Genomic DNA, 12922 nt, shown 5'->3' with positions numbered 1-12922 from the left:
CGATAGTAGTGGGGTTTCTCTTTTCAGATTTAGTTTGTTTTGTTCTTTGGGCTGAAAAGCCTCAAGTGTAAAAAATTATATTGTGTTTTAGGTGTATAAGTATAACTTAAAACTCAAAAGACTATATATACAGAAAAACCATATGCACATATATTTTCTAAAAATATTGCATATGGAATGACTTTTATTCCAATTAGTTTAATTTTTTAAACTGAAATAATTTATTTTTTGTGTTTTTCACAATCCTACAATCATACAGTAAATGTAAAAAATAGTTATTTTTACTGATGTAGTATTATATAATTGGATGCACGTGTAATAATTTAATTTTTTGATTTCCATCATCTATTTAATTTAGTTTTGACTTTTGAACACTGTATTTTTTAAAAGAAATTAAAATTCTTAAAATTTCAATCAAATTGATCGAGGAACTCAAAAAATGCCTTCTAAATGAATATAGTCAACCTCATTTTCAAGGTTCATTAGTTCTGGCTAAAGACTATTAGGTAAGCTATTATCCATTAAAACCACTGACCGTAATGAACAATAATATTGAGCCATCAACAATATATATAGGATGTTGGGAGCTGCTGAAATTTAAGCTACTGCGATTACGATCTCGAATAAACATGTCAACATCTTGCTCTATATGCAAAATTGGATAAATTAAATGAGAAAGTTTAGATCCAAAATATATAAGTGAATAACATACCACTAATGCTTTCATAAGTGAAATAATAAAGCCTTTACAAGTTTAGAACAATAGCAAGTAAAATCATCATAGAAAGACCGTAACACAGAGATATCTCGTATCATGAATATTTTACTTTGTTTTTTTTTATTGAATAGGAGAGACAAAACCATTCAAAATATAAAAATTTTAATGTACATAAATAAATTTCTGCACATTTTCGTCAAAAATCCGAGATTTATAGCCAGATAGGGCAAGTATGCACTTAATTAATTCCAAGTTCCAACTATTTTTCATTTCGAACCTAACAAACAAAAAGAATTTTCCAAAGAAATGTGAAACTCTACTTAAGGATTGAAATCTCATGCAACGTAGGACCTCTCTTTTTAATGCTTAACTAACAAATGTCCTAGGTAGGATATATATAATCTGCAGCAATAACTAAGGAGCTGCAATTCACAAATCAATGAAATCACAGATGAAATTCAATCATAAGCATATTATCATGCACTCGAATTACTCCTGACTCCTGAGATTACTAAACCCAAACCAAAACCTGAGAAAATATAATGGACCCCAGCTAGCAGATCTTTACCTTATGTCACATTCTGACATTATCGCAATCACCATTTGTCTAACCTGGAAAATGTTGTAGGTTAACAGAACAATTCCAACCATTGATAATATAAAAATTATTGCTGAAAAGGATGTCATGTAAAATAGTGGACATCTCTATAACTAATTTTCTTTTTAAAAGTCTTATATCCATAGATTTGACATGTAGAAGCTACTACCACCAGAACTGTTCTTCATAAAAATCATCAAATCCAACCAATACCGCACTAAGAAAATTTCAATGTACTATTATATTCAACCACGCCTTCAGTATCCCTTCATTATTCACCAGAAGATTTGATCCCTTGATATCCCAGTACATCACACCCCTAGAAGGACAATGTCCGAGAATGGACAACAATTGCTTCATTTAACACTTAATCTGCACACCAAAAATAACCTCCTGTGTCAAATTTTGCTGTGATCTTCGTTAACTATTATCCATTAATTTAGATTTAGAAATAACATAAACAATAAATATCATGACATATATACAAATCACCAAAAAACAAATGAGAAAATTAGACAACAGCAACATCTCCTTCCCCACAAGACCCTACCATATCTTAGCATTCACCCTTTAAGTGTCAACAGGCCCCTACTGTAACCTTGGCTTTCAATCTTCCTTTAACCATAGCTTTGAAATAATGATTCAATAACTAATAGCAATTTAACCAAAAGAAATTCTAAAACCAAGGAAAAAGACTATCAAAGGCTTAAAAAGAGCAAAAGTGTCAACTGCGTTGGAAATTTGGAATCGCATATTTTCTCTATCAATAAAGGCTTATATAAATTATAATCAACATGGTACCAAAAATTTATGAAATTTAAAAATTATACAGAAACAAATTTGAATGTTTGTGGATCATATATCATTTTATAAATGCCACAATAAAATTAAGAAAAGATCAAGACATCAACAAAGGTAAAATCTATCTCAAATTCCAAACACCTTATGTGAAAATTCTTAACTTAAAAAAAAAAAGTTAAAATATAAAATTCAGAAAAGTAAAATATTAAAATATCAAAAAGAAAGAAGAGTGGAAGAAAGAGAAATAGGAATAAGCCACAAGTTAAATAGATACATCACTTATTCCTCTTGACTCATATGCTCTTATTGATTCACCTATTCTCACTAAAACTTGATATTTTCTCAATTTTGTGAATGAAAAAGATTATAACCTAAAAAAGTACAAAATGATATATGAACATTGAAATCCTACTAACATGTCTAACTTTATTTAATAGCGGAATAAACACATCAGTATTCAAAATCTGATAAAATAAAGCATACATGAACAGGTTGAAGTTAGTCATTCTTGTTCGAATGGTGTTGTTGGGTTGCTTGGATTGGTCCCACCAGATAGCTTGGGCTCTTTCCTTGGAGAGATGCAATCTGTAACGTAATTTTGTTCTCAGATCTTAAGAATAACAACTCTTTTAAAAAATAAAGAAAATTTATTCACCAAATCCCTAACAATGTTTTTGATGGATATAATTTAAGGGTAACTCTTACAGAATAACAAGATGCATGCTCACAAAAGCAACATTATACCTTGGGAGTATGGATGTTTGCGAGGTATTCCCTTTCTGAGCGAGAAAACAAAGGAGGTCCAGGGCACTTGACAGCAGTCCTCTGAGAGATTATATAGTTATTAACAAAATACATATATAGTTATTAACAAAATACTAATAATTTTAGAAACATCGTGTTAAAAGTCACATTGGAGAGAAATCTCTCAAGTCAGATAAACAAATAAATTACAACACAAATAAAGGGCAAAAAAATTGTTGCACTCATATCAACATTGGTTACTGAATACAAAGGTACGATCTTTTTCAAAAAAATTTAAATCTATTGTTTTCCTTAGTTCAAAGAATTATATTTTATATAATACATTAAATGAGACAAATACAACACAATTTTATTTTATATAACCTATTATATTATAATATTTTAGGCGATTATTCGATTAGCACAAAGTACAAAAATCTACATCAATCCACAAACTGAAAAATTTGCACAGTTGACTTATGGGTATTTCATAACTAATAAGCCTCTCAAAAATTAATTAATTTATTTAATTATTAAATTTAACAAATATAAAAAAATCCTAAACAGAACTGATCAACATGAAGAAGTTTACCGCCCTGCGCATCGCGCGGGTCTCATTCTAGTATTTTATAAAAACTCGATCATTAAATCGACTACTATGTATAATTATACGTCTTAATTTTATATTTTATATGTAATTTTACTATGGAGACTTAACTAATTTCTTAACTTATTTGTTTCTTCTCTCTTTCAGTCTTAGTTGGGAACGCTTAAACATGTTAGTCTCCTGTGCAAGGCATGTTTTCTAAGCTTGAAGCTAGGCTATGATGACTGATGAGGGCTGCATTAGATCTTGTAATGTATTATGTAACTTAAAAATTTTTCATGTACTTTCATTTTTCTTAGCTTGTTGGAAATTAAACTTGTGTTTTGTAATAAATAAAGTCTTGTATATATATAATTAAGACGCTAGAAGTGTTAAAACTGTAATAGAACTCTCAACAATGCAGCAACAATAAATGGAAGATTTTTGAGTTGGAATTTGGGAGAGAAAGAAACCGAAAGTGGTGTTGGTTGAGTCAGTAGCATACACCAGAAGCATTAAGTTTAATAAAAGTATAATATGCATATAAACAGAGTTTAGAATTAGTAAAAATTAATGATGAATAATACCTCAACTTGATTATAAATTGCTCTAAAAAGTATGGTATTTGATTAGCTTGACTCTAGTGAAAGCATTCTTAAAGTTTCTCATTAAACTTTAAAGCTTAATGTGTCAACAATGATGTATACAGTTTCTAACTCAAATTATAGACATCCTTTCAGCATTTTTCTTAGTTCATGTTAGCATTCACCTAAACATTTCATTAAAAAGAAAGATGAGAAGTTTTATGAATCCAAGAAAAATTGACATAAATCATTCATTCAACAAATTCTAAGCAATGCAGTATAAATTCTACTATCTGAAAATTCTGTCCATATATGATATCATACAATGCAATGCATACCTAAAAGAGGGTTTGATGTAGATTAATCCTACTTCCCAAAAATCCATTGCATCTTCCAAACCACTCATGACAGTAGAATCCCCTAATTCAACTAGTCCTAGATTTGTTTTGTAAACAATCCAAACAATAAATTTAGAACCCCTCCCCTAAAACCTTGATGCATCATGATTTCTACATATCCTTTGGAATTGGAGGATATATAATCTGCCCTTAAAGCTAATGTGATCTTAGCTTATGATCTATGAACTGTGGGAAACTTGGGCACACTTTGAATTCTCTGAAGGACTCCTCTGCCTTGTTAATGGTAAATATTTGAAGCATTGAGTCATAGTGCAAAATACTCAGTTCTAAAAATATAAAGACAAGTGACAACAAGAAAGGAGATGTTCAGTTATATAATCACTTGACATACCAAGCCTTCAATTTTCATAAGGCTGCAAAAGTTGGTCCAGTTGTTCCTTCAGCTGTGATCGCTCCTGCGCAAGTGTTTGGAGCTTTTGAAATTGTTTCAACTCTACAGCATGAAGTTGTCTGGTTCGAGCTTCAAGATTAATTTTTTCTTTTGACAAAGATAGAACTTCTTTGTCAAGCAGTTGTTTCCTGTGTTTAAGTTTTTGAAAAGGACCTTGAAGGAGATTTTCATTCTGTTCGATCTCAACAAGTTCTTTAATTGTTGTAGTTCGACAGAAGCAGCATTTAAATGGGAATCTAATGTAAGAATTTTTTTTCCTTTTTACTAGTCAGGGAGGCACCCACTTTGATATCATTCATTCATTCTCTTTGACATCACAACCTTCCTCCGGGATGTCAGCATCCACTAATACTCCATTTACCACAATCTTGGATACATCCATATCAACCACGTTAACCTCCGGCGCACGAGCCTTAATTTGACTTATAGCACGATCAAACCCTTTCCCAAACATCTCAAAAGCCATTGGCTCCTTTGAATTTTTAGCATCCTTTAATGCATTCTCCAGCTCACCCACCTTTAGAGTTAATGCCTCAATCTTCTCATCGCGTCCCTTCAATTGAGACTGCAAAGTAGCTATCTGTTTTACCATTTCCTCTGACTCTTTTTCCTTCGCCTTCAAAGCCTCAGTCATGTCCTTCATATCCAATTCTCTAGCCTTATCCTTCAATTGAGAAACCTCCAGGTACTTATCAAGACCTACAACAGCTGACTCTAGCTTTGTTCTCTGTAAACTAATCTCCTTAGATTGAGCAACCTTGACCACATTATCACCTTCTGTCGAAGGGCCGTCCTTCCCGGATGACCTCTTCCTGGAAAAGGCCTCCAGAGATGCCGAAGTCAGGGTGGGAACTTCCTCACCTGGCAATATAAATCAAACAACCATGAGAACATAAGCACACAAAGTAAAAAAAAAAAAAAAAAAAAAAAACAAAGACTACACCCTATCAATCTTCTTACCTATATGATCCTTCAAGGAATCCCTGTCTATGTCCGACGTTCCCTTGCTGAGCGAGAAAAGAAAGGAGGTGCAGAGCACTTGAACACCGATGTCCTCTAAGAAATAAGGCCTCATATTGAAGACTCGATTGACGAGTACACGCAGAGATAAGAACCTTTGCTGCTGCTCCTCTTGTACCAACCCTAATTCAACTACTACAATGCAAAGGGATGGAATGCGTTCTGCGAGACCAACGATCATAACGCATACTTTGCTGTTGCCAAGGTCAACCACGTTGAGATTTGAGCACCCATCATCAAAGTAGGATGGTTGGATCGCCTCATTCAACTCATCAAGGCGTTGATCGCGAAGAATACAATATTGATTATCCACCAGCAAAGCGTGTATGTCATATTTCACACCATGTCCGTAAAGAGCCTCCAGGTTCCATGTCAGCACCACACTGCGATCGTCTACATCCCCAAGGGACGACACACCCAAGAAAACAATATAAGAAGGAAGAGAAAGTGCATCCTCCAGTTTAATCCAATTTTTAGGTTCGGGGTCGTAGACAAAGGCAACTCCTGGTCCGGTCCAAGGATACAGGAGGAGCTTGTCATTCAGCACGAAACCATAAGGCAAATCATTATGAGACTCGACTTCGGTTGGAGGAGCAGGCATGGAATGCCAGTTCGGGGAACCGAGACGGGGACTTAAAACCCATAACCCCGTCTTTCTTGCTACCTCTGGTGCCGCACCATGCTCCAGCAAGTAAACGTCATCTTTAATGTTTGCAAGGAAAGTGAAGAAGCCGGTCGGTAGCGGAGGGATTGCGCCCGTCGCTACTGCCTCAGATATGTCCAACGTGTTGCCGCCGACATAGGAGATTTGGTAGATCCTGGTGCCAGAATCGGTTTGATTACCGACTAAGAAAAGTTTCGAGTCGAAGATAAAGTAGTAAGGCACCGTGTTGGACTCTGGAAGATTCAAACGGAAATCAATCGGAGCCTGCTCAAGATGGGATTTCCAATCCCTATCCTGATTCTTCCCCAAATTTTCTAACTTGTCAACGCGGATGCCAAAGATGTAGTCGTCTGTCACCATCCACAGGCATTCTCCTGTTTCCGCCGACTCCATCATCAACAATATCAACACACAGAACAAAGGATTTATTTGTTTGTTATGTTCATATAAATCCCGTTTCGGTTATAGAAGATTGGATGCAAACCCCGTTTTTTCTCACAGCCAATCCTTTGGTTTCAGATATGTCTTTAAAAAAATTAAGATAAACTTTATTAAATATGTTCCGGAAAATTTTCTGAAATAAATTTAAAAATTATTTATTTTTGAAAAGAAATAATTTTATCTATAATTTTTAGAATATATATTTTTTTAGAATTTGAAGTAACTACAATAACGAACTTGTTTATTATTATAAACTTCAATATTTTATTCTTATTTTTGCTCGGTATTTGTACACATGACTTTTAATAATGTTTCATTTGACTAAGGTATCGAACACGTGATGACAAAAATATTAGGGGTTGGCATAATTGTTTTCCAAATGTCCATTTGGTAGAGTTATTTTTGTTTTCTGTTGATATGTGTGCAGCTATATCGTCAAAAATTGGTGATAAGAATGCATCATTTGCAGCAATAAGAACAAACATTAGAAAGTTGATGGTTGATTTGAACATGACACTAGAGGGGAATCAAGGCGAGTCAAATCCTAATGATTATAATGATGTGTGTTGGAAGTAGATCATGAAAGTCGTGATGGTTCTACTATTGGAGACCCAATGCAAGATCATTATCAAATTCATCTTATGTCTGATGATAAAGATGTAGATGCTAAACTAGTGGACATACCTGAGGAGGAACATGAGGAGTTAAACGACTTCACAATGTCACAAGTTTCGCTAACTTAGCCTGCTATTTCCAGACCATATGATCATCTTACTCACTATTCGACGTTGAACCTTGACGCAATGAATGGAGATTGGTCTTTTGGTCAAGGAGGGTCCGAGGATAATCCAACGCATGATTTTGAGATTGGGCAACAATTCGACAACAAAGAAGTTGTAATGGCGGTAAAGATGTATAGCATCAAGCGAGCTGTGGAGTATAAGATAGTAGAAAGTAACCAGTTTGAAGTATGATATATACTATACTCAGATTAGGTCGAGATGTCAATAGAACATATGCATTGCATGTCGTCAAAAACAAGAAAAATGGGAGATTAGGAGATGCAGTGGTCCTCATTCTTGCATGCAAACTACACTAGGCCAAGATCATGGAAGGTTGGATTCGAAGGTGATAGCTGAACACGTACTCTCTATGGTGAAGACAGATCCTACGATCAATATAAGAGTTCTCCAAAAAGCAGTTGAGAATCATTTTGGTTACAAAACATCTTATAAAAAAGTTTGACTTGCAAAGCAGAGAATAATTACAAAGATTTATGGTGATTGAAAAACATCATATAACAAACTTTTTAGATGATTATTTGCAATGCAAATATACCTATGAGGTAAGATTGATTATATTGCATTTAACGCATTACTCGTGGTTCATTATATTTTAACATGTCCTATCAAAGTTACTGATTCAAGTATATGGGCAACTTATATAGAGAAGTACATCATGTGGCTGATAAGTTGGCAAACTTGGTTCTTGAATCCAACCAGAATACCTTTGCTTTGAGCATCTTCCTTCTGAGATTTCTTTAAATTTGTAAACTGGTAGTAGTGATGTTTCTTTTTTCAGATTTAGTTTGTTTTGTTCTTTGGGCTGAAAAGCCTCATGTATATATATATATATATAGTAGAAATACATTTTATCCTTTTAAAAGAATAAAATAAGTATCTGACTATCTGTATCACTAAATTACAATAACTTTAAAGAGATTATTTTCTTCGTGAAACAGTTTTATAAGATTATTTAATTACATACTATTAAATGTAAATTTTTAAAAATAATGAATATAATCGAGTCATAAACTTTTAAATCTTTTTGAACCATAACACTGATATATCTTGTGGAATACATAATGAAACTTTTTTGTGTATAGACACAGGGGCAGAGCCACATATAACCAAAGGGGGGCAATGGCCCCTCCCAAACTTTAAATTTTCTTTATAAATTGTGTACAAATTTTATTTTAGCCCCCCTTAAAAATTTTATTTTACTCTTTTTCTATTACAAGATTAATTTTTGGCCCCTCCCTCAACTTCAACCTAGCTTCACCCCTGTATAGACATATAGATAGTGTAGTTAGTTGAGGTGTTAGTTATTAGTTAAGCTGTTAAGCACCCTTGTGAAAGTTTGTTAATACACATTCTAAGATGGAAGGGCTATTCCATCATCGCAATATTATACATCAATACTTGAAATGAGTCAAAGTCCACCAAGCATCTTTACTCAAACCACTACCAACCGATCAAATATAAAATCTAAGGAAATTCATAGAAACATAAGCTCTTTTTTTCAGTTATTAGATACTAACAAATATTAATATTCTACAATAGATACAAAAGCTTTAAAGAGTAATAAGCTAAATTTCAAGTAGCTAATTTGCAAATAAAGTAAATTTTTTTATCTACAAAGTTCACTTGAACCAAAACATAACATATTAACATAGAATTGTTGCAGTGAATCCTCCCTCACTGCATGAACTATGCAACAATTAGAAGGGTTTGATATTAGCTTCTTATCTTTCAATAATATGACATTATTATGCTCAGTGTGCACTAAGTGTTCACATACTGGTGACTGCTCATAGAAGCAAAGAAGCTGAACAGAAGAGAACATTATTTGAAATATAATGAGAAATAATGAAGGAGCTCAATTCTTTTTCTTTTTTTTCAACTCAATTTCAATCTCACCCAATATACAACGCAAGCGAAGGAGTTGAAGATAATGTTATGTATCTTCAGGCTTGAGTGTTAGCATCTTAATTATTACCAAATGTAGTCTCTTCTTGTAGGTTCCTGTCTCATTCAAATTCAACATTTCTTTCATATAAACACTAATTAGCTAATAGCTACTCCACAATCTTAAAATCTTCTAAAAAAACATGTTGACTCCTTTGGCAATAATGACAAAAATATGTGATTCAACAATTCTTTTAAATTAGGATTTATAGTTAATAAAGAAAAGAACTAATCACCAAATAAAAAAAAGGAAATATAGAAAGCTTTGATATTTTTAGCTTTTGTAGAAAATTGAGGTTAACTACAATGATCTTGTGTATATCCTAACATATGAAAATATGAAAACCACTATGATACGCAATTAGGATTATGTTGGGAGGAAGATTTGAGAGATAGGATAGAATAAGAATTTTTCTAATTAAAAGCAAGTAGAGAGAAGAGAGAGTAGAGAGAATCCCAATTATGGACAAAGGGGAAAGGAATCCATTATTAAAATTATCCATTACCATTTAGGCATTTGCATTCTTCCTAATATCTATTTACAGTAGTTCAATTACCAGTAAAGCTCCAAACATAGAAATGTCTAACTGAGAGATCTGATAAAATAAAGCATACATGAACAAGGTGAAGTTAGTCATTCTTGTTCAAATGATGTTGTTGGGTTGCTTGGATTGGTCCCACCAGCTAGCTTGGGGACTTTCCTTGGAGAGATGCAATCTGTAACATAATTTTGTTGTGAGGTCTTAAGAATAACAAGTCTTTTAAAAAATAAAGAAAATTTATTCACCAAATCTCTAACAAAAGCAACATTATACCTTTGCTGAGCGAGAAAATAAAAGAGGTGCAGGGCACTTGAAGACTGCGGTCCTCTAAGTTATCAGGCACCATATCGAAGACTCGATTGACGAGTACACGCACAGATAAGAACCTTTGCTGCTCCTCCTCTTGTACCAACCCTAATTCAACTACTAAAATGCAAACGGATGGAATGCGTTCTGCGAGACCACCGATCATAACGCATACTTTGCTGTTGCCAAGGTCAACCAAGCTGAGGTCTGAGTCCGAAGCTTTAAAGAAGGATGGTTGGATCGCCTCACACACCTCATCAAGGCGTTGACGGCGATGAACACGATAATCTTGATTATCCACCAGCAAAGCGTGTATGTCATATTTCACACGAGATCCGCCGTGAAGACTCTTCATTCTCCCTGTCAGCACCACGCTGCGATCGCCTACATCCCCAGGGGGCGACACTAACACAAAGGATGGGAGAGAATGATGATCAGAAGGAGAAAATGTGGACTCCAGTCTAGTCCATTTGTTGGCTGGGGGGTCGTAAACATAGCTAATTCCTCGTGCGGGCAAGGGACACAGGAACAGCTTGTCTTTCAGAACGAAACCAAAAGGACAACCAAGATTATCAGAGTCGTATTCGGTTGGAGGAGCGGACACAGAAACCCATTCCCTGGAATTGGAACGTAAAACCCATAACCCCGTACCACATAATCCCTGTGCGTCAAGCTGCCCCACGAAGTAAACGTCACCTTTAATGTTTGCAATGTAATTCGGGAAGCCGGTCGGTAGCGGAGGGATTGCGCCCGTCGCTACCGCCTCAGATATTTCCACCGTATCGCCGCCGACATAGGAGATTTGGTAGATCTTCGTGCCAGAATCGTTTGGCTCAGTGGTTAAGAAAAGTTTCGAGGCGAAGATAAAGGGAGACATGTTGACCTCTGGAAGCTCCAAATGGAAATCAAAGGGAGCCCGCTCAAGATGGGATTTCCAATCCCTAACCTCATTCTTCCCCAATTTTTCTAACTTCTCAATGCGGATGCCAAAGATTTTGTTGTCTGTCACCATCCACAGGCATTCTCCTGTTTCCGCCGACTCCATCATCAACAATATGAACACACAGAACAAAGGATTTATTTGTTTGTTATATAGAAGGCAGACGTAGGCTAGGGTTTCGGACTTTCGGTTATAGAAGATTGGATGCAGAGACCCCGTTTATATGAATCCAAGAAAAATTGACATAAATCATTCATTCAACAATGCGTATCTAAAAGATATTAAATCACTTTTTTACCTTAGTCCATCACAACCCACAAATTCAACCCAACACACAAATTTAATTATAATTTTAGTCTTTATTTTATCTTATAATTTATCTTTATCTTTATCTCTATCTTATCTTTATCTTGTCTTTATTTATTTTTATTTTTTATAGACCAATATTTTATATATACTTAGTTTTATCTTTATAGTATATCATTTAATCAATCAACAATCAATAAAATTTTTTATCCTTTTTTTTATTATTATTTTTTCACAATTTTATTATCCTTGCGTACTCTTTCTATTTTATTAAAAGAGGGGGTTTGAATTTGATGTAGATTAATCCTACTTTCCAAAAATCCATTGCATCTTCCAAATCACTCATGACAGTAGAATCCCCTAATTCAACTAGTTCTAGATTTGTTTTGTGAATAATCCAAACTAATAAATTTAGAACCCCTCCCCTAAACCCTTGATGCATCATGATTTCTACATATCCTTTGGAATTGGAGGATATATAATCTGCCCTTAAAGCTAATGTGATCTTAGCTTATGATTTATGAACCGTGGAAAATTTGGGCACATTTTGAATTCTTTGAAGGACTCTTCCATTTCCTTTATTGGGATTATAATCATTATATGACTGAACGGGTCCATGTGTTATAAAAATATATCAATTAATATTCATATTAATTTAATATTTTTAATATGTCAATAAATAATTAGATGTTAATGTAATTTTTTTTTCTATTATCAGTGTATAAAAATTAAATCACATATATAACAAAAGTAGATGATATGATATTTATTTGAGTTTTTTTTTCTTTTGCAAATTAAAAAAGATAAATAAATAAGTTAAATATAAAAATGTTGTGTTTTATATTAAATGTATAACTTAAAAGACTAACTATAATAAATAAGTAAAACTTATAGAAATATATTGTGTTTTAGATGTATAACTTAAAACTCAAAAGATTATATATACAGAAAAACCATATACACATATTTTCTGAAAAATATTGCATATGGAATTACTTTTACTCCAATTAGATTAATTTTCTAAACTGAAATAATTTATTTTTTACATTTTACATAATCATACAATCACATACATTCTTTTAAATTATCATTTGCGCAAGTAATATAAAATGTAG

At 33.6% G+C, this 12922-nt stretch overlaps 2 protein-coding genes across 2 annotated transcripts; both read right to left on the bottom strand.

The window, feature by feature from the left end:
• Positions 1 to 1347: 1347 nt before the first annotated feature.
• On the bottom strand, positions 1348 to 7237 carry LOC112803017 (uncharacterized). Its single transcript, XM_072236477.1, has 5 exons — positions 5802 to 7237; positions 4782 to 5702; positions 2862 to 2942; positions 2601 to 2702; positions 1348 to 1688 (listed from the first exon to the last, which is right to left on the bottom strand). Exons 1-2 carry the CDS (start codon positions 6919 to 6921, stop codon positions 5137 to 5139), a joined length of 1686 nt encoding a protein of 561 aa, XP_072092578.1. The 5' UTR covers positions 6922 to 7237; the 3' UTR covers positions 1348 to 1688; positions 2601 to 2702; positions 2862 to 2942; positions 4782 to 5136.
• A 2936-nt stretch (positions 7238 to 10173) lies between these two features.
• On the bottom strand, positions 10174 to 11951 carry LOC112803018 (uncharacterized). The gene is made up of 2 exons (XM_025846467.2): positions 10529 to 11951; positions 10174 to 10430 (listed from the first exon to the last, which is right to left on the bottom strand). Exons 1-2 carry the CDS (start codon positions 11607 to 11609, stop codon positions 10348 to 10350), a joined length of 1164 nt encoding a protein of 387 aa, XP_025702252.1. The 5' UTR covers positions 11610 to 11951; the 3' UTR covers positions 10174 to 10347.
• Between the last annotated feature and the right edge of the window lie 971 nt (positions 11952 to 12922).

Source organism: Arachis hypogaea, chromosome 5 (assembly GCF_003086295.3).
Source record: "Arachis hypogaea cultivar Tifrunner chromosome 5, arahy.Tifrunner.gnm2.J5K5, whole genome shotgun sequence".
In the NCBI taxonomy this organism is placed as follows: Eukaryota; Viridiplantae; Streptophyta; class Magnoliopsida; order Fabales; family Fabaceae; genus Arachis; species Arachis hypogaea.
This window is presented reverse-complemented; position numbering and strand designations above follow the sequence as displayed.

What these genes read in the sequence shown, in the direction of transcription:
- LOC112803017 (XM_072236477.1), bottom strand. Translation starts at nt 6,921, where the DNA reads ATGATGGAGTCGGCGGAAACAGGAGAATGCCTGTGGATGGTGACAGAC. An exon ending in TTCCTTGAAGGATCATATAG is followed by an intron (nt 5,703 to 5,801) that starts GTAAGAAGATTG and finishes TTATATTGCCAG; the next exon opens with GTGAGGAAGTTCCCACCCTG.
- LOC112803018 (XM_025846467.2), bottom strand. Translation starts at nt 11,609, where the DNA reads ATGATGGAGTCGGCGGAAACAGGAGAATGCCTGTGGATGGTGACAGAC. An exon ending in TATTTTCTCGCTCAGCAAAG is followed by an intron (nt 10,431 to 10,528) that starts GTATAATGTTGC and finishes ATTATGTTACAG; the next exon opens with ATTGCATCTCTCCAAGGAAA.